At 51.9% G+C, this 25,990-nt stretch overlaps 3 protein-coding genes across 6 annotated transcripts in view; 1 reads left to right on the forward strand and 2 right to left on the reverse strand.

Annotated features, from left to right (window-relative positions):
* ZBTB17 (zinc finger and BTB domain containing 17) overlaps window positions 1-6,726 on the reverse strand; it is a 29,696-nt gene extending 22,970 nt beyond the window's left edge. For 2 of the 3 annotated variants that reach the window (XM_070404172.1, XM_070404175.1), the window contains exon 1: window positions 6,607-6,726. In XM_070404172.1, the coding sequence (XP_070260273.1) occupies window positions 6,607-6,613 (7 nt within the window). In that variant the 5' untranslated portion in view covers window positions 6,614-6,726. Of the gene's footprint in view, window positions 1-4,814; window positions 4,907-6,606 lie in introns of those variants that run through there. The other variant, XM_070404173.1, reaches the window with a different exon arrangement.
* Window positions 6,727-12,204: 5,478 nt separating this feature from the next.
* Window positions 12,205-14,172, forward strand: SRARP (steroid receptor associated and regulated protein). Its single transcript, XM_070403059.1, has 2 exons — window positions 12,205-12,379; window positions 13,718-14,172. Exons 1-2 carry the CDS (start codon window positions 12,205-12,207, stop codon window positions 14,170-14,172), a joined length of 630 nt encoding a protein of 209 aa, XP_070259160.1.
* A 7,762-nt stretch (window positions 14,173-21,934) lies between these two features.
* On the reverse strand, window positions 21,935-25,666 carry HSPB7 (heat shock protein family B (small) member 7). 2 transcript variants are annotated; one of them, XM_070404177.1, is made up of 3 exons: window positions 25,407-25,666; window positions 24,686-24,819; window positions 21,935-23,554 (listed from the first exon to the last, which is right to left on the reverse strand). In XM_070404177.1, exons 1-3 carry the CDS (start codon window positions 25,603-25,605, stop codon window positions 23,375-23,377), a joined length of 513 nt encoding a protein of 170 aa, XP_070260278.1. In that variant the 5' UTR covers window positions 25,606-25,666; the 3' UTR covers window positions 21,935-23,374. The 2 variants fall into 2 exon arrangements, with proteins under 2 accessions (XP_070260278.1, XP_070260277.1); XM_070404176.1 differs by having other exon boundaries at window positions 24,686-24,831.
* Window positions 25,667-25,990: the final 324 nt, after the last annotated feature.

Consider the following 25,990-nt stretch of genomic DNA (forward strand, 5'->3'; position numbering starts at 1 on the left):
AACAAACCAAATATCCAGCAGCAACAGAAAGGATCAATAAGTTCTCATACAACGGAACACAATTCATCAATGAAAAAGCAATACAACTATATGCACCATGGAATAATCTCAAGAACAAATGTTAAGCCAAAACTTCAAGTCACTGAAGAAAACAGCATGACTATATCAAGTTCAAAAACCTGGAAAATTAAACAATACATTGTTTAGCAATGCAAACACATGTGGTAAAACTATAAAGGCAGGCAAGAGAATAACAAGAGCTAAATTCAGTGATTATCTGGGGGGTCGGGAAGGGCCACTCTAAAGGTATCATTCCTGTTTGTAAACTGAGTGATGGGTACAAGCATGTTCCCTGAATCTTATTCTTGATACTGTATATACTTTATACTTTGTATCTACCAATGTTTCCCAAATAAACTTTTACAAATTTCAACAATGTTCTTTCTGACCTTAAAAACTGTTTTGAAGCATTAACTTGGGCAGCTGACTGAATTACAGGAAACCAGGAAAGTCCCTGACAGGGGCCCAGTCAGCCTGAGATACTGAAATGAGAAGTGCTCACCCACCTGGCCGGTGAGCCGGGAGACAGCCAGCTTCCCACCGGCAGCAGAGCCTGCCATTCAGGACAGGAAAGAGACTGCTTATCAGTGGTTCTCAACCTTGGCTGCACATTAGAATCACCTGGGAATCTTTTTAAAATCCTGATTTCTGGGCCTCATCCTCCGGAAATTGTTTCTTTGTTATGGGGTGGGGCCACAACATTAGTAACAAAGAAACAGAATTTCCGGAGGATGAGGCCCAGAAATCAGGATTTTAAAAAGATTCCCAGGTGATTCTAATGTGCAGCCAAGGTTGAGAACCACTGGCTTAGATGAACAGTTCCTTCCAGTATAGGAAGTGCTGAGGGCGGGGTGGGGAGGACAGGCTCTGCTGCCAGACCCTTCGAAGGTCTGAAAGACCAGAAGTGGAATGTTTTTGACGTTACAGTGAACCCATCAAGCCTGCTCTCTGGCCTGGTCCCCACTGTGCTGCAACTGCCACCTCTGAGCCTCTGCTGTTTAGACGTGTGTGCACGCAACCCTCAATTCCACCCATGCCCTCTGCTTCCTTCCTTTGAAGCTCAATTTCCTAACAAGCAGGTTTGAATTCAAGAGCCCAAGCCCTGGTTTTCTGTGCGTGTTGGTGGTTATTACATTATTAAGGTCGACCTTAACTAGCTATTAATACCCAGGTGGACCTTAGAGAGTGCCAGGAACCTATGCAGACACTCAAAACACACACACACACACACACACACACACACACACACACACCTGTAGCAAAGGCTGAAATCACTGTGCAGAAATGCTTACTCTTTGACCTCTATTGTTTCAATTATTATAAAATTGTAGCCAACAGCGCCCTTCCCACCGCCCCCCCCCCCCCCCCCCCCCAGCACGCCCATGCCTTTCCCTTCCCCCTCTTCTTCCCCACAGGCGAGTTACCTTTACCTTTCTCTCTCCTAAGCTCCAAGGGCCCCTTCTTGTGCCTCTGTAACTTTCTAAGTAAACTTTCTCATACAAAAAAATAATAAAATTGTGCCCAGTAAAAGAAGTGGATGACCTCATCAATCATCCCACCCATTAAAGTTAAGTGCGAGGTCAGCAATATCCCCATTTTACAACTGAGGAAACTGCGGCTTAAAGAGGTGGAGTACTGCCCTAACTGGTTTGGCTCAGTGGAAAGAGCGTTGGCCTGTGGACTGAAGGGTCCCAAGTTCGATTCCGGTCAAGGACATGTACCTTGGTTGCGGGCACATCCCCAGTAGGGGGTGTGTAGGAGGCAGCTGATCGATGTTTCTAACTCTCTATCTCTCTCCCTTCCTCTCTGTAAAAAATCAATAAAATATATTTAAAAAAAAAAAAAAAGAGGTGGAGTACTTTGCCCAAAGGCATACATCTGGTAAGCCAGAGGAGGAGGAAAAGCCCAGGTGTGTCTAACTTAGTTCTTGCCTCTACCCCTAGCCCTAGAGGGCAGTTCGTGGGTGGGGGCCATTTTGCCCCAGGAGATGTCTGGCTACGCCTGCAGACCTTCTCGCCTGCAGACCCTTTCGGTAGCCACAGCTGGGGTTCGGCAGGTACTCCTGGCATCTACGTGCAGACGGCAGCAATGCTGCTTAACATCCGCGAGTGCACAGGAAGCCCCCACAAACTTAGCCAGCCCAAATGTCAATAATGTCAAGGTTAAGAAACCCTGTTCTACTGGGAAAAGACAAACAGAGGAACTATCTAAACTCTCACAGTTCTCCACGTTTACTTCCCATATTACAGCCAAATACCAAATACACCACCAGGCCCGCCCCTCTCTTCAATCAACTGAATGCCAACCCCACACCACACTGAGGTACTCTCCACCCTCAACTGCCAGTTCCTCTTCAGCCAATCAAAGCCAACATCCATCCGTCCAACAGCGTTTACTGAGCACTGGCTATGTGCCAGGAAATGAACGACACAGTGGGAATACAGGAGAAACCAGACCCTGTCCCTGCATGCAAGATGCCGGGTAGGGTCTCGCAGGGAGGCAGACAGGAAACCTATGATTATGATGTGAGGGTGCGAAGAAATCACAGAGGAGGGGCTCCAAACAGCTGTGGTGGGGGCTGGGTAGGGAAGGCTTCCTGGAAGCCTTTGAATTTGGAAGGAACCCTTGCCCTTGACTGGAATCGAACTTGGGACCCTTCAATCCACAGGCCAAGGCTCTAACCACTGAGCAAAACCAGCTAGGGCTTAAATTGATTTTAGAGATTTTTTCCAATGGAATACTATGCAGCTGTAAAAAAGAAAGAACTCTTACCATTTGGAGAGTATTATGTTAAGTGAAATAGGCCAGTCAGAGAAAGGTAAGTATCACATGATCTCACTCAAATGTGGAATCTAATGAACAAAATAAACTGATGAATAAAATAGAACCAGAGACATAAAAAAGAGAATAAATTGATTTTAGGGAGAGGAAGGGAGAGAGGGAGAGAAACATCAATGTGAGAGAGAAACATCAATCAGTTACCTCATGCGCATACCCCGACCAGGGATCGAACCCACAACCTGGACATGTGCCCTGACTGGGAACTGACCCCGCCACCTTTTGCTGTGGATGACACTCCAACCAACGGAGCCACACCAGCCCGGGCCGGATTGACAACTTAATTAGGAAGCTCGATGGAACTCCTGAGGAAACGGAGGGCAGTCTTTGTACAACCTGGATAATGCCTGCCCCGAGGGAGTCAGCAACCTGGCTTCCCCACAGGCTTAGGCCTTCTTCAATTGCACACCTAACTGCCCTCTCTGGCTTCGAACCATCGCACCTTGCAGCAGGAGGCAACTAACATTTGCCCATCAGACCTTGTAAATGACATGCCTGACCTCACATCATTCTCAAAACAATTCTGAGGTGGAGACTGTTACCCCTATTGTACAGATGAAGAAACTGAGGTGCAGGGATGAAGGAATTGGATCTTAGGACACAGAGCCACTAACCAGGGAAGCAGGGACTCACACCAATACCTGAGTCGTCGCTGCCTCTCTGAGGGGACCTTTACAGCTATCAATCCAAGACAGGCTGTTCACTACATCTTCACGACCACAGTAGAGCATTCCAACAGTCACCCTGTGCACCACACACTTCGGAATATGGTGCTTCTTACATGTACTGTGACTGTCCATATAGCTAAGAGTTCCAGTCTTCCTCAGGCCCACACCCCTAGCACCTAGCACAGTCTCTGACACGCTGGGCACAGAAAATGCTAAATGCAAAACCAAGCCTGGACTCCCTGGGCACAAGCAACATAAACCTCCCCAAGCCAGATCAGCCTGCCTGGGAGAGATGGAGGCCTGGGAAGCATGCCCAGCCCACTTTCACCAACACAGTGCACTTCCTCGCAGGCTGGGCCCAACATCCACAGTCAGCAATCTAGTCACACAGGGGACCAAGCAGGTTCTCGGCCAGCTTTCCCTCCAGTCCTGGAACAGCCATGAGTCATTCTTTGTACACAAGATGCTTATGTTTGGGGACATGCTGTTCACAAAATATGTATCTTTAAACATCAGAACCATAAAAGGAATGAGCGTGCTCCCCACTCTGTCTTGTCCTTTCTGCCAAATGGAGTGCATGCATGAAACAGGAGCTGAAGCAGCCAGCTTCGACCATGAGATGGGAGCTCCGGTTTGAGGAAGGAGAGCCACATGATCAGTGGAACCCTGCTCCTGGGTGACGTCAGAAAACAGAGTGAGCTGCTCCACCAGCTCCGGACTCCCTACTTCCAGACTAATAAGGGGCAAGGAATAAACTTCCCTTTGTTTCAGCCACTGTATTTTGGGATTGCTATGCTGGAGCATTTTAAGATTGTACTTAATTAAAATAAGATGTGATCATTACCCAGTGATTAACTGAGGCTGGTCTTTGTTGGTAAAACAACAGTAAAATCAATAATTTCCCCTAAACTAGGATTTTGTCATTTGTATAATTTTAAAGAAAAGGCTATCTTGCCCTAGCTGGTTTGGCTCAGTGGACAGACTGTTGGCCTGCGGACTGAAGGGTCCCAGGTTTGATTCCAGTCAAGGGCACATGCCCATGGTTGTGGGCTCGATCCCCAGTAGGGAGGGTGCAGGAGGCAACCAATCAGTGATTCTCTCTCATCATTGATGTTTCTATCTCTCTCTCCCTCTCCCTTCCTCTCTGAAATCAATAAAAATAATGTTTTGTTTTGTTTTTTTAAAACAGGCTATCTTGAAAGGGTGACCTGAATCACCATGAGCCTTGAGAAGGACAAACAAACTGACCTGCTGGTTTTGTTTCATCCTTGAGTATTTCAGACACACCTCAGATTTCCAAGTGGCCCAGGCTACTCTTTTCTGAGTTTCTCTGGGTGAACTCCAGCTTGACTCTCCTCCTCTCACTCATTACCTGAATCAAAGACACCCAAAATGTGATGAGAACCCAAAGGGTACCTGCTTCCTTAAGAGCTGCCCTTTCATTCATCCATCGAACAGGCAAACGCAGAGCCCTGGACACAGAGCCTGGCACAAAGTAAGTGCTCAATAAATGTTAACTTGGGTCATTTTGGTCTGCTGTGGCCACTGTCACTCCTCACCTGAAATATTCTAGCACACTCTTAATTGACCTCCAGGGTCACTCCCTTTTTAAAAAAAAAAAAAAATTTTATTGATTTTTCACAGAGAGGAAGGGAGAGGGATAGAGACTTAGAAACATTGATGAGAGAGAAGCATCGATCAGCTGCCTCCTGCACACTCCCTACTGGGGATGTGTCTGCAACCAAGGTATATGCCCTTGACCGGAATTGAACCTAGGACCCTTCAGTCTCCAGCCGGATGCTCTATCCAGTGAGCCAAACCAGCCAGGGCAGGGTCACTCCCTTTAATACACTTTTCACATAGCCACAAAGCTGATTCTTTTATTTTAATACTTTTTTATTGATTTCAGATAGGAAGATAGAGGGAAAGAGAGATAGAAACATCAATGAGAGAGAGAATCATTGATCAGCTGCCTCCTGCATGCCCCACACTGGGGATTGAGCCCGCAACCTGGGCATGTGCCCTGACCGGGAATCTAACTGTGACCTCCTGGCTCATAGGTCCACACTCAACCACTGAGCAACGCCAGCCCGGCCACAAATCTGATTCTTAAATGACTTCCCGTCAACGTAAAATGTAAACTCCATAACTAGATTTAAAAGGCTCCCCGGAGGGTGGACCATAGCATGCACCCTTAACGTCTTATTTTTTTAAATATATTTTTATTGGTTTCAGAGAGGGAGAGATAGAAACATCAATGATGAAAGAGAATCATAGATAGGCTATGGGGAATGCGCCCGCAACCCAGGCATGTGCCCTGACCTGAATCCAACCCGTGACCTCCCGGTTCATAGGTCAAGGCTCAACCACTGAGTCACGAGGCTTGTGGGCTTCCTTACTCTTAACTCATCTTAACTCTCATCTCTGAGAGGAAGAACCTAACTTGCTTAAGAGACGGAAGCCAAGCTGCCTGGCTCCACGATTCACTTTTAGCCACGAGGCCAGTCTTGGGTCACTTGCTCTAATGTCAGAACCCATCAGGTGATGAACCACAGTCCGCGGAATGAATGAATGAATGAATGAATGAAATAACTGGGTCCAGGGACAGTCTCGCCTCCCACTGGGCCAGCACCTCCAGACCCCGGGCAGGCCTGTGCCGCTGCCCCAGCCAGCGAAAGTGAGCTGCCCCGGCCGCCACCTCGCGGCCACAGAACACCCACCCGCGGCGGCGCGCGGGGTCAAGGGGCGGTGACAGCTGCGCGCGGGGGCGGAGATGCTCCCAGCTGGGGTGTCACCCGCCCGGGCGCTGACGCGCGCTCCCCAGCCGAGACCGCCGGCCCGCCCGCTCCCCGCGCGGCGCACCCCGCCCGGCGGCCCCTCGGCCTCCCGCCCCGCGGGGTCCACTCGGGCCGGTTCCCTTTCCACTCCACTTCCTCCCCTCCCCCACACAACCGTCCCGGCGCCCCGCCGCGCCCCGCCTGCCGCCGCCTCCGCCCGGATCGCGGGGCTCCCCCGGCGCCCAGCGCTTGCTGACCCTCACCTGCCATGTCCCGGACCCCGCCGCCCAGGGAGGTGCATCACGACCGCGAGAAGGCCGGGGACGGCACTTCCAGGCAGACAAAGGGCGCCGCCATGTTAGAGTCGGGCGGAACCGACCTCGCCGGCTTCCCGGCTGCGACTTCCGCCGCCAGCGCAGCGCCCGCGCCAGACCCCTCGGCGGCCAGGCGCATGCGCGCGGCTGCCCAGAAGTTGACCTGAACTTGTGCATCTGGAGTTGTTCTCATTGTAACCATTCCTTGGTTTTCTGTTCCAAGTATGACAGTAACAGCTTTCACCGGCTCAGCGCTACACAGCCAGGCACTGTGTCATCTCCTTAAACCAGCGGTTCTCAACCTGTGGGTCGCGACCCCTTTGGGGGTCGAACGACCCTTTCACAGGGGTCGCCTAAGATCATCGGAAAACAAATATATAATTACATATTGTGTTTGTGATTAATCACTATGCTTTCATTATGTTCAATTTGTAACAATGAAAATACATCCTGCATATCAGATATTTACATTACGATTCATAACAGTAGCAAAATTACAGTTATGAAATAGCAACGAAAATAATTTTATGGTTGGGGGTCATCACAACATGAGGAACTGTATTAAAGGGTCGCGGCATTAGGAAGGTTGAGAACCACTGCCTTAAACCTCATCAACTTTAGCAAAGTATTTGTCTCCCCTTTTGGAGAAGGGAAAACCCAGGTGCAGAGGGTGGAGCACAGGTGTGAACTGAGTGCGGTTCCAAAGCTACAGACACCGGTCTACAGAGCCACCCATTACCCCCTCTCGCTTGGTGTCCTTAACTAGCCCGGCTGGGAATGACGGTGGCCTCTCCCCAACTTCCAGAACTTCCAGGCCACTGACTTCTCTGTTTTCTCACAGTTCGTGGGCTTTCTCCTTTTTTCACTTTTTAATATATATATTGATTTCAGAGAGGAAGGAAGAGGGAAAGAGAGAGAGAAACATCCATAATGAGAAAGAATTATGGATCGGCTGCCTCCTGCAAGTCCCCCACTGGGGATGGAGCCCACAACCCAGGCATATGCCCTTGACCGGAATTGAACCTGGGACCTTTCAGTTTGCAGGCCAGCGCTCTATCCACTGAGCCAAACCGGCTAGGGCTCCGTTTTTCACTTCTGATCTTGTGTATTTTACACGATTCTTAATTTTAACAACACTCTTGCCGCTAGTGCCGGGGGGCGGGGAGTGAACCTCAAACCCAGGAACGTGCCCTTGACTGGGAATCCAACCTGCGACCCTTCTGGGCGGGGGCAAAGGAAAATTCCAGGACAAGTGGAATGGGGAGGCTGAGACAGAGAGTTAAACAGCAGTTTGTGTCTATCTACTAAAACCTATCTTCCTTAAACTAAGGACGCTTAAAAGTAAATGGTTTGCATTTCTCCTCCCCAACCAGGGGGAAAACAGCTTCAATCACCCTACTCAGGAAGACAGATAACAGAAATCCAATTAAGCACCATTTGCCAACCACACCCAAGGACAGGCCAAGTAAGAGAATAAATCTCATTTTGGTCCATCAGCATAAAGCGAGGAATATTTTCATTGATCCTCCGCTAAGACCTCTCCTAAATCTCAGCCTTTAAAACCCCCGAAACCGAAGTTCCAAGCGCGCTGTCCAGGGAGCACGCCTGTGCCATTCCCTTCCACTTCTCCTTCCCCCTCAGGCATGCATCCCCTCACCTCTAAGGGACCCCGTGAGACTCGCAACCAAGGGAGTAACGGGCAGCAGGGATGATGCTCAACCGACTGAGCCCACTGGCCAGGGCCATCACCACATCCCTTTCTAACCCAGCCAGGAGACGTTCCCCAATTCTAAGGACTAGTATTAAGGATTAGATTTTGCTCGCTCAGATAATCCGGGATAGTCTCCCCATCTCAAAGTCCACGCCGGTGACATCATGATTTATAACACATGGAAACATATATATTTGGTTCTTGGTCCAGGTTCCTGGCACAGAGCTCCTAGCACCCTCAGAATTTCCCAATGAGAAGAGAGATAAAGGCATCTTTGTTATGTGAATGAAGTGGATTTTGCCCCTAGGTCACCTGAGGATGGAGAAAGGACAACCAATCAAGTGAGTACTGAGTTGGAATTTTCCTCTGGGAGGAGAGAGGGGCTAGGGATTGAGTTCAATCATCAATGACCAATAATGTAATCAATAATTCCTTCAGGAAAACCCAAAAGAATGGGGTTCTAGGAGCATCCGGTTGGTGAATACATAGAGATTTGGGGATAGTGGTGCGCTCAGAGCTGGGAAGCTCCTCGTCCCTTTGTTAGGGTCAAAAAATAGAATATTGGGGACTCACTATAATAGTAAGAAATATGAACCATGCTCTGGTATCCGTGATAATTCTGATTAGAGGAAGCACGTTCTCACCTGGCTGAGAGTTGTGCGCCCTGAACAGGGCAGCTCACATCGGAATGCAGTCCAGCCTCCTTTCCCGAGAACCGCCTCTTGTTACGGAAAGATTTACAACCCCGTGGCTGAGACAATCTAGTCCCGGAGATAACTGCTCTTTACAACGCCAGCCCCTATTGCCTGTAATCTAGTCCCGGGTGCCTGGAGGTGTCGGCCCTCTGCAACCCCTGCCCCCAGCCCGCATGACTTGTAACCTGTAATGGTTGTACCCTGACTACTTTCCCAGGCCTGTAATCCCTACTCTCTCATGTCATCTTTGTCCTTCTACCCGATATTAGGAGTTGGCTTATGGAGAGAGGCAGAGCGGATTTTTCTGGATGACCTGCTGCTCCCCCGTGCTGCCGGCAGTATTGGAATAAACCCTCATATATGATTCAACCCAGTCTCTGCTTAATTGGCTCAAGTAGTGACAGGCAGCCCAGACCTATGGGTTGTCAGGTTTCACCTTCCCACATACCTTGCCTAGGCATCTCTTTCATCTGGCTGGTCCTGAGTTGTATCCCTTGTCAAATCAAATCAGGAGGCTTTGGCTAGAAAGGAATGACAAAGATTTTTTCCAAGGGATTTGCAAATAGGAAATACAACTAGGCAATGGCCAGAGTGTTCCAAAGAAGCAGTTCTGCCTTCTTAGCCTCTGGGTGGGTGTGAGATGCTGATCGTCCAGAAGCCTGTGGTCTTTCTAGATCATAGATGTGGATGATCAGATTACCGTGTGAGGGCCATAATCTGATCATAAATTCCTAACCGGGCAGGTCATGGTGAGTAGTCAAGCCCTAGGCCTATGACTTTTTAGTAAAAGGTTTATCTTGCTGTAAGCAATCCCATGTGTCCATTGTTTCTGTGCATCTAGATTAACTCAACTTTGAAATAAACCGCAAGCACCCTCAAACCCGGCTGGTGTGGCTCAGTGGTTGAAGCATTGACCTATGAACCAGAAGATCGTGGTTTGATTCCTGGTTGGGGCACGTGCAATGCCCCGGTTGCTGGCTCCATCCCCAGTGTGGGGTGTGCAGGAGGCAGCCGATCAATGATTCTCTCTCATCGTCGATGTTTCTAGCTCTCCCTCTCTCTCTGAAATTAAGAAGAAGAGAGAGAGAAAGATAAAGAAAAGAGAGAGCACAGCATCTGGTTAACTATCCTGAAACCCACTCCCCACCCTGCTCTCTTCAACCTTCATGTATTCTTCCTTACGTTCCCTTCTTAATTCCAAATGCATATAAGAAATTGCAAAGCTGTTGTTCTCCGGAGCATTTGAGACCTTGCGCCCATGCATCTGTTGTCAGTTTGCCTCAAATAAACGCTTACAACAATCCTCTCCAGGTTTGGACATTTCTTACGTCAACATGGATGTCTGGTGGTGTGGACAAGAGAACATTCTTTCCTGATTCTTCCGAAGGTTGTCTATAGGATTTGTATCTCTCTCCAGGCATTGATGTACAGCTGAGAAGTTCAAAAGTTTAAGTCCTCAGGCTCATTAAAGTACAATTAAATCTATTCCTCGTGCTTCAGCCCATTTGGTTTTGTGAACTTGACTATACAAATTCCATTTTCAGTCAGCTTAGCTGTACTGACTTGGTCTTGTTTTATTACTCACTCCTCACCTTTAATAATAAACTGGCGACCTAAGAAGTAACATGTTTCTCTGAACCCTGTGAGCTGCTCTAGCAAATTAATCGAACCCAAGGGGAGGGTTGTGGGAACCTTTAATATATAGAAGCTCGATGACAACCTGGAATATATATATTGATTTCAGAGAGGAAGGAAGAGGGAGAGAGAGATAGAAACATCAATGATGAGAGAGAATCATGGATCGGCTGCCTCCTGCACGCCCCCTAGTGGGGATCAAGCCTGCGACCCAGTGGGGGTGGGGTAGTAGTCTTGTAGGAGAGCCCATAACCTGTGGGGTCTGACACTATCTCCAGGTACTAGACAGTGTCTGGACTGAGTTAATTGCTTGGTTGAGTGGGGGAAAACACACCTTTGATGTCAGAATCAGAATACAGTACTCTAATTTTTTTTTTACGTTGGTTTTAGAGAGATAGAGGAAGGGAGGGGGGAGAGAGAGAATCAATGGGCTGCCTCCTGCATGCCCCCTGCTGGGGATGGAGCCTGCAACCGGACAAGTGCCCTGACTCCCGACAGAGAATCCAACCCGGGACCTTTGGTGCATGGGATGATGCTTAACCAACTGAGCCAGACCAGCATAGTTACTTCTTACTCATAGTAGTAATACTGCTTCCATTTAATGAAACAATGTCAATTTTCTTCGTTAAGTATTTTTATTTTTCAGTTGATTGGACTTATTTTTTTAAAAATATATTTTATTGATTTTTTACAGAGAGGAAGGGAGAGGGATAGAGAGTTAGAAACATCGATGAGAGAGAAACATCGATCAGCTGCCTCCTGCACACCCTCCACTGGGGATGTGCCCGCAACCAAAGTACATGCCCTTGACCGGAATTGAACCTGGGACCCTTCAGTCCTCAGGCCGACGCTCTATCCACTGAGCCAAACCGGCCAGGGCATAAAGGATGCTGTAGACTGTGTCCTCCCCAAATTCATATTTTGAAACCTGCCCCCCAGTGTGATGACATTAGGAGGTGTGTGTGGGGGTCTTTGGGAGGTGATTAGATCATGAGGTGGGAGCCTTATAACAGAGACCCTCAAAGAGCCCCCTTGTCCCAGAAAAAAAGACAGCTTCTATGAACCAGTAAGCAGGCCTTCACCAGAAGCTAAATCTGCAGACGCCTGGACCTCAGACTTCCCAACATCCAGAACCATGAGGAAAAAAAAAAAAGCTTTTTGTTTAGGTCCCCCAGACAAAGGGCCTGTTACAGACATGGCATCCCATAAACGCTTAGGTAGAAAAAAACACAACGCAACCAAACTGGTGGTAAGGACTGAGGCTGGGAACTGAGGCCTGGACGAGAAGGTTCTAAGGCCTGTCCCAAGACAGGAAGCAGCTGAAGGTGGAAGAAATGGTGTCTGTTTGGTAGGAGGCCTGCCTCCCAAAGACCCAACAACAACCTTGTTGACATAACCCTGTGGATCAAAGTAATCCCCTCGCTGCCCCAGGCCAGTTCCTGTGGTTCCGGGAGGACATCATTCAGCAGATCCGGATCCGGTAAACAAAAAAGGTCTGGTCCTTGGATGGGGAACTACATCCGGGAAGAGGCTGCCAAAAAACGGCTCCTCCTGCCACCGCTCACTGACCAGGCTAGACCAGGTGCTGTGGCAGCAGCGGTGGCCTCATTAGAAGACCCCGCGGACCGGAGAGACAGCGCCCAAATCATGGGCCCTGAGACAGAGCTGGACACCAGTTCAGGTAGGAGGTGGCAGAGGCTGCCTCGGCCCCAAAGGTGCTGGGAGGTGAGGGGCAGAGCCCTGCTGAGGGTGCTGGGAGGTGAGAACAGAGCACAGCTACCCTCCCTTTGGGCTGCCAGGATTTGCAAGCTGGGGATGGACTTCACGTTTGTTTCTTGTATCAACCAGCCTAGCAGAACAGAAGCTTCCTGTTAGCCTGTGTTGTGGTGACGAGCACACAGTGCAGAGAATGGGTTGTTTATTATTAGGGGAACTCGAAACATCACTTTTTGAAGAGCCCTGGTGCCGGAAGCCGGTCCATCCTTGCTGCTTGACACAGTCGCTGCAGGAAAGAAACATCTGCACAGCATATGTTTCAATGGACCTGGCATATATAGCATACTGTTCTTAATATGTTTGCTCCCTTTAGCGCCATGTGTTTTAACCAAGGTCACCTCTCCGAGAAAGGTTGTTTCCCCAGGTGGGGATCTTTCCCTGAGGTTAGGGAGGGGATACAACCCCTTAATTAAGTGCCAGGCGGGTAGTTAAGCTACATAATCTTTACTCCCTGGAATGGAGATAAGAAACGCCCTAACCTTTATAATAGAAATTGACAGGATTAAAATCGGTTGGTATAAATACGGATGTAACAAGACAATAAACATCAGATCCTCATCAGTTCCTAACCAGAACTCCGACCAGAACTTTGGCTGGAGATCCTGGCTATAGGTACTGACTAGGCTGCTGATCAACTGAAGGCTGTCTTGTCATTCCTTCTTCGCCGACTCCGTCCACACCTTTGGGGACCCCTGGACCTGCTGGGATTGGACCCCAGCACCCTGGCTTTCGCTTCAGAGACACCAGCTCTTGCACTTGCTTCATTGACATACGGACGGATTGGCTCACAGCTGTTTCTCCCTGCGCTGGGCTCTGTGTTGGGAGGGAAGCACAGAGCAGGAATCCTTGGGGTAAAGGGGACCAGGCACTAAGGTGTTCTCTGAGGTTCTGGTCTGATGTGGGGAGGGGAAGGGCCGCATGGTGCTCCCTGAGGGCCTCAGGCCCCACCCCCGACCCACCCTTGCAGAATCTGCGTGTGGACAAGATGCCAGGCCATCTGTGTGCACAGTAAAGACGAGAAGCTCCCAGGAAATGGTCCCTGCTTCTGGGAGGCAGATGGCTGAGCAGGGGAAGCAGGATGTAGTCAGGTCTCTCTGAGGCTGAAGTCCAGGCCCTTAGACCCCACTCTTTCCATGTACGTGTGTCAGTGCCTGTGGGATGAATGAACAGGTGGTTCAGCAGATGAATGAACAGAACCACATCCCTGTGCTAACACAACCTTTGGTCTTTGCCTTCCTTCTAGGTGGGAAGCCGGCCCACCATCAGAAGGCTGTGCTCACAGCTCACCAGGAGAAGGCCATGCCCACAGCTCACTTAACTTTCATCATCGACTGTGCTAGTGGAAAGCAGCTCTCCCTGGCAGCACCCCTTGTGCCACCCCAAGCTCCCGGTCCTTACCTAGGACTTGTCACCCCTCCAATGAAGACCTATATCTTGTTCTGTGGGGACAGCCAGCCCCCATCTGACTCAGGAGGCCATCCTGGGTGGGGGCACATTGCCCAGGCCAGGGGCACCCTGCCACCCTGCAGAGGGACTGTGGCCCCAGCTTCCTCCCCACTCAGCCCACTATGTCCCCAGGGGGCCCCTGAAGCCAAGGGGAGCCCCTTAAAGACAATGCCTACAAGGTATTTGGCTTGGGAAACAGTCATGGGCTTGCTCAAAGCTTTCTCCTCCTGTGTCTGTGGGCAGGCAGAGTAACTGGAACAGCCTGACCATGGCAGGGGGGGTTGGCCCATCAGTAGATGAGGGGATAAAAAAAACTGTGGTACATTTGCACCACAAATGGAATGCTATTAAGCAGTAAACAAAGAAGGATCTCTTGCCCTTTGAGACAGAATGGAGGGACCTGGGGAGTATTACGCTAAGCGAGATAAGCCAGTCAGAGAAAGACAAGTATCACACGATCTCACTCAGATGTGGAATCTAATGAACAAAATAAACTGATGAACAAAATAGATCCGGAGACGTAGAAGCATGGAAGGGACTGCGAAATTTCAGAGGGAAGGCAGGGGTGGGTAGGTGGATGGGAAGAGATCAACTAAAGAACTTGTATGTATAGGTATAACCTATGGACACAGACAATAGGGTGGTGAAGGCCTGGGGCGGGGGACTGGGTCAGTGGGGGAGCGAGGGGGACATATGTAATACTTTCCACATCAAAGATGTAATTAAAAAATAAATAAAAAGCGAGAAGGAACGAGCACTGTGAGCCACCCTCCCAGGGCCACCGGGCTGGCATCTTACCCAGGGCCGACCAGAATGGCATCAGGACGCCCCAGCGCACACGCTGGCTGCTGTCGTCTTGGCTCACGTACAAGTGTACGGGTCACCCAAGGGCACGAGACCCAGCAGAACTTAGGTGGGGTCCAGCAACCCGAGTGAATAGAGGGAACAAGAGGGAGCAGAAGTGTGCAAAAGGGAAGGGAGTATCATATTTGAACAAATAAAGTAAGATATTATTTATTTATTTATTTATTTTAAAAATATATTTTATTGATTTTTTTACAGAGAAAGGAGAGGGATAGAGAGTTATAAACATTGATGAGAGAGAAACATCGATCAGCTGCCACCTGCATACTCCCTACTGGGGATGTGCCTGCAACCAAGGTACATGCCCTTGACCGGAATCGAACCTGGGACTCTTCAGTCTGCAGAGAGATGCTCTATCCACTGAGCCAAACCGGTTAGGGCAAGATATTATTTATTGAGCATCTACTGCATACCAGGTTCATGCTGTCCCCCTAGAGACACACAAAAAAGGGGGGCTTCTGCTCCATAGGGCAGTCAGGTTCCCCAGCAGGAAGTGTAGTGTGGTCACTGGTGTGTGTGAGGGTATATGTAGGTCTAAGAGGAAGTGTCTCAAGGCTCTCATATTAAAATGGCTGAATGTTCACTTATTTATTCATTGACTGTTTTTACCAGGTTCCTACAAATAGTAGCTGACATGTATCGACCATTTGCTCTGTGCCAGGGAAACAACACCCTCGTTGTGCCAGTTTGGGGATGCACTATTTTTGTACCCATTTCACAGATTAGGGAACTGAGGCACAGAAAGGTTGAAGGACCCACTCAAGTCCCCATGGACTAGTATAGTTGGGATTAGAACTTGTGTTTCTCTCTCCCTCTCCCTCTCCCTTCCTCTGTCTCTAGAATCAATCATTAATAATAATAATAACCCCCAAATTATACCAATTAAAAAAAAGAAAGCCTGGTGCTCAAGTTCTTGCTCCTAACCATAGGGTCAATGGCCTCTCATCCTAGTAAGGTCTCTTAGGCAGAGGGAATTCAGAGAGAACAGATTTAACCCTGTCTTGGAGCTCACAGCCTAGTGGGGAAGTCAAGAAAGGTGACTATTAATTGCCATAGCTTCTGATAAATGCAACAATAGGGCACACAGAATGTTGTTGGGGCTGGAGGAGGGTGCCCAGTTCACTTTGGGAGAGGAAATCAGGGAAGGCTTCCTGCAGGAAGTAACATCTAAGCTAAAATCTGACCAGTGAGCGAAACATACAAAGGCAAGGAGGCAGGGGTGGGGAGTGTCCCAGGAAGGAGGACCTGGAGCATACAGTCAGTCTGGCTCGGGTATTCATTCATTCATTCATTCACCAAGTATTTATTGGGCATCTGCTGGGTGCCAGGCTCTGTGCTAGGAGCTGGGATGGAGCTGTGACAAAACAGATGGGTCCCCACCACAAAGGTGCTTCTTCTCCAGCAAAGCCCACACATGAAACGAGCAGAGAGGCCAGAGAAGTGGCAGGGGCCACATTATGTGGGGCCTTGCAGGTCACAATGAGGTCTTTTGATTTTATTCTGAGATGGGACCACTGGAAATTGTGAGGAGAGTGACATGACCAGACCTACCTTTTAAAAAATGTCCTCTAGCCCCACCAGTGTGGCTCAGTGTTTTAGCACCGACCCAGGAACCAAGAGGTCGCTGGTTCGATTACCGGTCAGGACACATGCCCTGGTTGCAGGCTTGATCCCCAGTATCATGCAGGGGGCAGCCAATCTATGATGTTCCTCTTTCACCGATGTCTCTATCCCTTTCCCTTCCTCTGTTTCTAAAAATAAAAACATAGTTTAAAAATAAATAAAAATTTCCTCTAGTTCTTGTACTGGGATCAGAAGCTTGAGGAAGCTGCCCCTTAATCCAGGCAAGGAGGGGATGGTTTGACCTAGAGAGGTGGTGACAGAATAATCTGGACAACATAGGTCCCTTATTCTCTCTTCTCCTCGCTAAGAATCAGTGGGCCAAAATAAAAGAAAACAAAGCAAAACAAAAAAGAATCACTGGGCTAGAAGAGGCCAGAGACAACTGACAAAGGGAATTTGAGGAAAAGCGTGAAGACTTTGGCTGCACATCTACCTTTTCACCAGCAGGTGTCGCCCTATCATCAGACTGGAGGGCACCTGGCCTGCCGGGCTGGGGAAGGTGGGAACGTGCTGGGCAGGGAGCCAGAGGCCCTGGGACAGGGGCTCAGCGGGGGGTCCATGGATTCAGAAGCCAGACTTTCATTCTAACCAATTCCCCTTTCATCTGCAATAATGACTATTGATGTTTTTAGGTGCACCACCTGCCTCAAGTTCCTTTCACACCAGACCTGTGAGGTGGGTGCAATTTTTATTGCCATTATACAGATGAGGAAACTGAGGCCCAGAGAGAGGAAGTGATGTGCCCGAGGTCACCGACTCAGACAGAGGCAGAGCCCAAATCCAAACCCCAGACAGTGTGACTACACACCTGTTGTCACAGCATCGTGACCCCATGCTATGCTGTAGGCACTCCGTCCACATTTGTTGAATGAGCCAATGAAGGAAGAATGAAGAATTTCCAAGGACCCAGCCTAGGGCCTGGCAGCATGTAGGGAGTGTCTGGGAGGCTGAACAGGTGAGTGGGGCCCTCACTGAGATGGGGCACATGGATGGAGAATAGCTCAGTTAGTCTCTTCAGCACAGTCCTATGAGGTGCTATTCCATTTTACAGACAAGGAAACTGAGGCTCTAGTAGGTTAAGCAGCTGGTCACACAGCTAGTTAGTGGCAGAGCCAGGCTGGAAATGGAAGTAATTTGGACCTCAGAGCTTTAACAACAGACCATTCTGTATGGACTTACCGAAAACCTGTTGAGGGAATGAACCAATGAATAAACGATAGACTTTAACCCTGCCGGCGTGGTTCAGTGGTTGAGTATCGACCTATGAACCAGGAGGTCACAGTTTGGTACCCCATCAGGGCACATGCCCAGGTTGTGGGCTCAATCCCCAATGTGGGGCGTGCAGGAGGCAGCTGGTCGGTGATTCTCTCTCATCATTGTTGTTTCTCTCTCTCTTTCCCTTTCTCTCTGAAATCATAAAAATATATTTAAAAAAAATAATAAATGATAGGCTTTATTGAACCAGTGAGTGAAAGGGTGAATAAGTGAATGTGTCCCTAGGTTGGCATCCATGCTTAATTCAGGACCATGTCCTGTCAAAAATAAATAAATGAGGACATTTTATATATGTATGTATGTATGTACATATGTATGTATGTATGTATGTACATATGTATGTATGTATGTATGTAGAGAATGTTTATAAGAGTTTATTTGAGCCAAACTGATGGCATTGCCGAGAAGCAAGGTCTCAAATGCTCCAATGAGATAATTTTATTTTTAAAGGTATGCTTTTACTGATTTTATGGAGAGGGAGAGAGAGATAGAAACATTGATGAGAGAGAATAATTGATTGGCTGCCTCCTACATGCCCCCTACTAGGGATCAAACCTGAAACCTGGACATGTGCCCTGACCTGGAATTGAAATAAATACCTGTTGCCTCTCACTTTGAGAGGCCTGGGGCACTAGATGGTCAAGAACTGTGCGAGAAGGGAGGAACGGAGGAAAGGACAGACCTACCTCTCCTCTCTGGCTCCCTGGGGCCAGCAGCCCTGCTTTTTGTCCTTCAGGGAGGCACCCAGAGGGCCCCCTCCCAGTCTAGTAGCCCCCACGCTCTCCTGGAGGCTGTGCCTAGATGCAGGCCCTGGGGGACCGGCCTGGCTGGTGCTGGCAGTGAGCCCCAGGCCAGCTGTGCTGACAGTAAACAGCCCCCTGCCCCTGCCCAGAGGCCCTGGCCTTTCTCCCCCATCCAGCCGGCTGAAGACACCCAGCCCCTCAGGACCCTGCCGTGTTTGAGGGCAGAGCCAGTGTGGTGGAGTCTTTGATTTCCTTGTTCGGAAAACAAGGAAATTTTAACAAGGAATTTTAACAAGAGCTTAGCATTTATTGAGCTTATACTAAAACATCACCTCTCTCAGCTTCCTCACAGCGGCCCTGGGAGGTGCTATCTGATCTTTGTTTATGGCTGAGGGGACTAAGTCTTCCGAGGTTCCCTCCCCACCTCCACCCTTGGGGCCCCAACAGGCTCTACTGGGGGGCCAGGGAACCTTTTAGCTCTGCCCTCACCTGCTTTTCCTGGAGAGAAGACCCGGGTACTAGGGCAGCTCCCCTGACCCCTCCCGCCACTCCCCCATCTCCCATCCCCCCCGCCCATGTCTTGGTCCCAGTGGCACCAGGGAGAGTGTGCGTAAGGCTGGGGATATCGGGATCCAAATCTATATGAAATACCAGTATCTGAGCCCTACTGGGCGTTTCAGTGCATGACATACGTGAGCTATGTCACTACCAAGTGCCAAAGCTTTTACATGTGTGGACGAAAAGGGACCACATGCTAACCTGACTAACTCGGGAAAGGCCTGCATGGCGGCCTTGCAAACTCAAGAGACCTCAAGTAACCACAGAGGACGTTCTGAAATTAAAGCCTTTAATTAACAAGCAGTGTCTAGTGGGTAGTCATGTTCTAGACCAGTGTCTTCCCCGACAAAGGTCAATTTCGATCTTTACTGAGCCTACTGTTGTTTTGCATCTAAGATAACATACCTGTGGAATGTCAGGGCAGCTTGTAACTTCCCTTTTTCCGGACCCCTGCAGAGCACAGCCCTGGCGGAGCCCACAGATTCCCTCCTTGTTCTTGTTCTTGTGTTAATTGTTGACTGTTAACTATCTGATGCCCACCTGTGTACAAGAAGCATGTGTCTATCATTTTACTTTTTATCTAATCCCAGAGGTTTCCCTGATTTGCTTTCTCCCGCCTCCCTAATCTATCACCAATGGATTTCATGTAACCCACCTACGTCTTCTCCTTTGATGGTAACGCATAATACAAGATGAGAAACTGCCATTCTCCAGAGCACTATCTCATCCTGATAGTTGTCAACAGTTTGGCTCAAATAAACTGATAAAAATTCTTTACAGGTTTGAATGTTTGTTGTTGTTGTTTTTTGGTTTTTTTACATTAACACATTAACACAAAACAATTCTAACAGGTAGACCCTATTAGCACCATTTTATTTCAGCACAGAGAGGTTAAGGTACTTGCTCAAGATCACACAGTTCAGAAAAAGTAGAGCCAAAATTTGAACCCAGGTCATGTGGCTCCAGAGTTTATGACTGACCCTCCACTCTTTACTGAAGCTTGTTAGCTTTTTTTAAAAAATTAATATATTTTTAATGATTTAAGAGAGAAAGGGAGTGGGAGAGATAGAAACATCAATGATGAAAGAGAATCATGGATGGGCTGCCTCCTGCACACCCCTACTGGGGATTGAGCCCACAACCTGGGCATGTGCCCTTGACCAGAATCAAACCTGGGATCCTTCAGTCCACACAGAGCCAAACCAGCCAGGGCAAAAATATGCTTTTTATTGATTTTTTTAAATGTATGTTTTTAAAAAAATATTTTTATTGATTTCAGAGAGGAAGGAAAAGGGAGAGAGAGATAGAAACATCAATGATGAGAGAGAATCATTGATTAGCCACCTCCTGCACGCCCCCCGCTGGGGATCAAGCCCGCAACCCGGGCCTGTGCCCTTGACTAGAATCAAATCCAGGACCCTGCAGGCCGTAGGCTGATGTTCTATCCACTGATCCAAACCGGCTAGGGCTATTGGTTTTTTAGAGGGAGAGAGAGAGAGAAACATCAGTCAGCTGCCTCCTGCATGCCCTCTACTGGGGATCAAGGCGGAAACTTGGGCATGTGCCTCAACCTGGAATCCCCTGATGACCTCTCAGTGCATGGGACAACATCTGACCAACTGAGCCACACGGGCCAGGGCTGCAGAGGACTAGAGCCACAGCCAAGGATTCAAATCCCAGCCATGCCGCTTCCAAGCTGGTGACCTTGGGCCTGTTGCTTGACCTCTTTGAACCTGCCTGTCCCCCTTGGTACCCACCTTGCAGGATTTTTGTGGGGATGAGCAGCGTGCTTGGCACACTCTGGGCTCTCAATGAATGGGGCTGCTATAATTATTCTACACAGGGTGGGGGGCGGGGCGCAGGGCCCTCAGCCAGGCCTATATTTAGCCTGGAAAAGGTGGGGGTCCTGGGGGACAAAGGGTTGCCGCCAGTCCCAGGCTTAGGGGGCAGCCTGCGTCCCCTCCTCCCGGCCCTCCTCTCCCATAGGGTCACCTTGGCTGGAAAGCTCCCTCAGCCTGGGCGTGTCCAGTCCCCAGCTGGCACTCTGGCCTCTGCACAACCCTCCTCCCCCAACCGCAGTCTGGGGAGGGGGCTGCTGGGGCCTGGGGGTTGGGGGTGGCAAGTATTCGGCCCCATTGGCCACGTGGAGAGCTGACTCCATTTCCAGCCAGGGCTGCCGGCGGCCCAGCTCACTCCAGCCCGGCCCAGGATTGGGGGGCTTCACTGGGGTCCCCACACCAAGGTGAGCCTGACCCTGCAGGTGGGAGTTGAGGAAGGGTGGGGGCTGGTCCGGCTCCTCCCCCAAACCTCGGGCTGATGAGTGTCGGGGCTGCAAATAGCCCAGTGGAATCCGTGAGTCACCTCGGCTGGAAATACCAAGCCCCCTCTCCCTCCCCTCCTCCTGCTAGCAGCTCCAGCTGCAGGGGGCCAGCGCCTGGCAGTGATTTCAGTATCACCTGGTGGGTGTGGGGTGCGTATGGGGGCAGGGCGTCTCTCCAGAGAGCACCCAGACTCCTCAACTAGCCAACACTCCAGCCAGGTTTCAGCTCTGTGACCCTGGGCCAATCACTCAGCCTCTCTGATCCTCAATGGCCATCTGGCACGAGATAGGCTTCCAGAAGGCAGGGACCCGGTGCAGCTGACCGGCCTTTGGTGTTCCTGCACCTGGGACTGTGCCTGGCCTGGGCAGCAGGTGCTGGCTGGCGGTTGGAAGAGAAGGCACTGCAAGGCTCTTCACGGAAATAATTCCACATCCGGCCCAGGTGGGTCTGGAAGCCAAGGGAGGAGGCCAAAGGACACCCACATTTCTGTAAGCTCTTGAGCTTTGCGTGAGCTACTACCCCAACCCCAACATTTCAAGGAAGGCATGTCTGTTTATCCTGGGGTTTCCCACCCCAGCTGCCTCGAACCCACCCCAAATGTGAGAACTTCAGGCAGGTGGTCTCCAGAAGTCGGGGATTCTGTCGTTTATTGTGTGCGCAGGGTACAATGCCAGGACCCTCCCTTGCCCTTCTCCCCCAGAACTGTCCCCTAAGGGCCCCAGAATGGCAGGCGAGAGGCCACCCTACCCTGTGACGCACCCTCCCCTTACCCCTGGTTTTCTATGTGAGACGGAGCCACGATCATGGCGGGCAACTGAGGCTCCCCAAGATGAAGGCTGCCTGAGCCCCTCCCTGGCCTGGGGAACAGGAGGGAACTGGCTGGGGGCTTTCTCCAGCAGGAAGACGTGGGGACAGAAGCAAAGGCCGAGAGAGGCAGAGAGGGGGAACTACTTCCCGGTACCCAGAGGGGGGCGCTTTGAGAGGAGCCTCGGACTTCCTGGGTTTATGTTCATGAGCAAGTTGGGCAGCCACCTGCTCAGAGACTCAGCTTCCCCCCTGATAGATATGGAGATTGGATCTGACTTTAGAATGTTCTGAATTTGGACTCAACCAATGGTAATGCTTAGGATTTGAAGGCCTGCAGGTGTGTGTCCCCAAGCGGTATACACACACCAAACCTATAGATTCATAGATTGAAGAGGGGGAAGGACTGGCCATGGCGAAGGTTGGCCAGACACTGGTCTGACCTTGAGACCCAAAGCCCCACCCACGGTCTCTCTCCCACATGGGGTCATGGGGTCGGTGATCCATCTGCATGGAGGCAGCCCCAGGAGCCCCGCCTGGGGGCAGGGGGAGGACCAGCTGCACCCCTCAGCCTGGCCTGGCCTGGCCTGGGGCCACGAGCAGGTAACAGATGGCAGGAGTTTCACACCGTTTGTCACGAACCAGCTGGATTGGAAAAACCCCATCTGTATACAAATGCCACCTGGCCCTGCCCTGGCACAGCTGGCTGGCTGGGCGCTCCAGGTGGGCAGGCAGCTGGTTTGGGGCTTAGAGAGTGGAAAGGGGAGGTTTCCATCATGGCTGTCTCCTGGCCTCCCTGTGCCCCGGGGACCTGCCTCTCCTGCTCCCCTTGCCAAGGGGGTCCCAGTGCCCTTCCCCGCCCCTGCCTGGCAGAGCCTGCGCAGGGCAGCGGAGCTGCTGTCCCTCTGTCCTGCAGATTATTTGCCCAGAGACCCTGCCTCGCCGCAGCTTCCTTCCCAAGTGGGTTCTCTGGATCTTCCTTCCCCACCCCGATCCCTTTGTTCTGCACTAAGTGAGAGGCCACATCTGGAAGGCAAGGGGGCCCCTGGCCTGTCCTGGGCAGAGCAGAAGGCCTCCGTTTTGGGGTGGGGGTGATCCACCTGGGGTCTTGGGGGTGTCAGGGCTGGGACCCGGGCTGAGATGTCCTGGCAGCTCTTATGAGGGGTTATGAGGGGTTAGGAAAAGTCTGGCAGGCCAGTGGCACGGTGGGGGAGGGGGGAGAGGTGGGGGGAGGGGGAGTCAGGGAGGGCAGGGGAAGGGCGGCCCTCAGATTTTGATCTCTGTCCGGAAGGTCTGCTGGACGTGCTCTGTGTGCGGGTGTCGCCGCGCCCGGATGGTGAGGCTGCCGTCCTCCCTCAGGGCCGAGGTCACGGAAGTGGGGTCCACGTCCTCGGGCAGCTGGCATTTGTGAGCGAAGGTGTTCATGACCGTGCCGTCAGCTGCCAGCTGGGGGGGAGAGAGCTGGGTCAGGGCCGGCTGCCCTGCACCCCTGTCCGGCTCATGTCAAGCCCCAGCCCCTTCTCCCCCGTCCAAGTCCAGCGGGGCCCCTCCTGCTGAGGGGTCTGCTCTCAGGCTGGTGCAGGGTCTGCCCAGGATGATGGTGGCCACAGGCCCAGGACTATGCAGGGACAGGTGCACAGGTGCTGAGGGTTCCAATGGGCAGGCAGGGGGCTTGGCACACGGCCGAGTCGGGCCCTCTTGGACACCCAGACCCACTGGGTCTCCACGGTCAGGGCTGGGCCGGTGGCCCTTCCCCCACGGCTTGGTCAGCACATAGTGTCCAGAGGAGCCTGGGGTGGCTGAGTCACTGGCGGGAGTGGCAGGGCTGGCACATGCTGCCCACTGGTCCTGGCGCCCACAGTCCTTGGCTTCCCTGACAGGGTGCCCAGGCACCTAGCATCCTGCGCTCAGGGAGGGAGCCGGGCCCTGGGGGCTCTGGCAGAGCTGTGGGCAGCCCCTCTCCTCTATGGGGCACCTGTGGCTGTGGCCCACTGCGGGCAGCATCCAGGTGCAGCTTGCGGCACACCCTCCTCCGAGGGCTAGTGACCCAGTGACCCTGAGAGCCGTGGGGAGAGGGAGCGTGGGGTTTGGAGTGTGGGGCCCTGAATGGCAGGGACTCTAATTCAGGGGTCCCAGGTTGGAGGCTGGGCCTCTGGAGCCAAAAGGGAAGAGGGCTTGAGGGGTGTCATGTGGGGGAACTCTTCCCGCAGCTGTCCAGGTGAGTCCCCAACTCAGCTGTCCTCACTCAGCTGTCCTCACTCACCTGTCCTCACTCAACCACCATCTCCCTCTCTCACCTCACGGCTCAAGTGCCCCCTGCCTGACTCCCTCCCCGCTCCCATTCCCCTGTGGCCCTCTCAGCTGCTCAGGCTCTTGGAAAACGGATCTCGGGGCAGAGAGAGGCAGTGACGGGGATCTTGAGGTCCACGAGCTACAAGAGCAAGGTCTCCAAGGTGCCCTGGGGACTCGGAGTGACATGGGGTAGAGTCTGGGGTCCCAGGATGAGACATGGGAGTAGGGACACTGGGCAGAGGGTGCAGGGGCAGAGCCTGGGGTCCGGGTGGGCGGGCAGCTCACCTTCTCAGCGCGCACCTCGATGTGGTTGTTGGACGTGGTGACGATGATGTCCTCAGGGGAGAAGTCGCTCACGTCCACTGCAAACTCGTAGGCATCGCCGAGTGTCTTGATGTTGCCCGGCCCCCCAGTGCGGGCTGTGGGGAGGGCTGCCGTGAGCCGAGCACAGAGCAGGCTTGCACCCAGAACTCAGGCTTCCGGCTCCTTCTCCTGGGGAGAGGGGAGGCCCCCCAGGCCTGACTTCCCTTTCAGCTCTTGCTCCTAACCTCCCTGCCCACCCTCCTCACCTCTTGCAGCCTGCCTTTCCCATGGCGGGGCTAGAGCCTCAACAGGCACAGGTGTGTGTGTGTGTGTGTGTGTGTGTGTGTGTGTGAGTGTGAGTGTGTGTGTGAGTGTGTGTGAGTGTGTGTGTGTGTGTGTGTGTGTAGCAACCCGCCCCACACCTAGAGTAGGGGATGCGTCCCCCCCTCAACCTCATGCAGCCCCTCAGAGCTCCAGCTCCCTGCGTGGCCATCAACACCATAGCTGACCCCTGGCCACACCTGTTCTTTGAAGGCCTGCCTGTTCTCATGGCCACCTCTGTCTCTGTGGCCACATCTGTCCCGGTGGCCACATCTGTCCCGGTGGCCACGTGCAGCTCGGCAGCCACAGCCACATCCAGAGGTGCCCGGAGCAGGTGTCCCCTCCCGGGTGTCCCCCATCCGGCAGAGCCCCGAGCACTTGCCTGGGAAGGTCAGGGGCTCGGAGCGGGGCCGCATGAAGCTGCCAAAATCCTCGGAAAACATGCTCAAGGCCTTCTCCATGGGTGGGTCCTGGGCTGGGAGGGCTCGGGCGGCTGAGGAGGCCGAGGCCGAGGCCGAGGAGGAGGAGGAGGAGTGGAAGCTTCTCTCGGCTCTGAAGCTGGAGGAGGTCCTGTGGCTCATCCACAGCGGGCAGCCGGGCCCCGGCCGGGCGGCAGGGTGGACGCAGGGGTGTGGGCGGCGGGCTCCGGGGGAGTGTGCCGGGCCCGACTGCCGGCGCTTTATAAGGCCCGGCCGTCCTGGGCGCAGGGCCAGCCCCTTGTCTACCGGCTAAATTTAGGCCTCGCCGTGGCCCAGAGTGCTGGAAATCTTCTCCAGTGAGACGGTCCTGCTGACAGTCCAACGCACGCAGGCCCGTGAGGCTGAGCTCATAGCCTGGCATTCCAGGCCGATAACTCCAGCCCTGGGGCCGCACAGCAGCAGGGAGGGCGCCAGAGCTGTCCCCTTGCCACTCAGACCCGGGCCCAGGACCTGTGTGCGTGTGTGTGTGTGTGTTGGGGGGTTGGGA

The sequence above is a fragment of the Myotis yumanensis genome, unplaced genomic scaffold, assembly GCF_028538775.1.
Source record: "Myotis yumanensis isolate MYYU_CA2020_CCGP unplaced genomic scaffold, mMyoYum1.0.hap1 SCAF_2, whole genome shotgun sequence".
NCBI classification, from domain to species: domain Eukaryota; kingdom Metazoa; phylum Chordata; class Mammalia; order Chiroptera; family Vespertilionidae; genus Myotis; species Myotis yumanensis.

Excerpts from the sequence above, each read along its gene's own strand:
- SRARP (XM_070403059.1), top strand. The coding sequence starts at position 12,205 with ATGGGGAACTACATCCGGGAAGAGGCTGCCAAAAAACGGCTCCTCCTG. Across the intron at positions 12,380-13,717 it reads AGAGCTGGACACCAGTTCAG|GTGGGAAGCCGGCCCACCAT; the intron begins GTAGGAGGTGGC and ends CCTTCCTTCTAG.
- HSPB7 (XM_070404176.1), bottom strand. The coding sequence starts at position 25,605 with ATGAGCCACAGGACCTCCTCCAGCTTCAGAGCCGAGAGAAGCTTCCAC. Across the intron at positions 24,832-25,406 it reads CGAGCCCCTGACCTTCCCAG|CCCTCCCCACAGCCCGCACT; the intron begins GCAAGTGCTCGG and ends GGCTCACGGCAG. Across the intron at positions 23,555-24,685 it reads TCGAGGTGCGCGCTGAGAAG|CTGGCAGCTGACGGCACGGT; the intron begins GTGAGCTGCCCG and ends TCTCCCCCCCAG.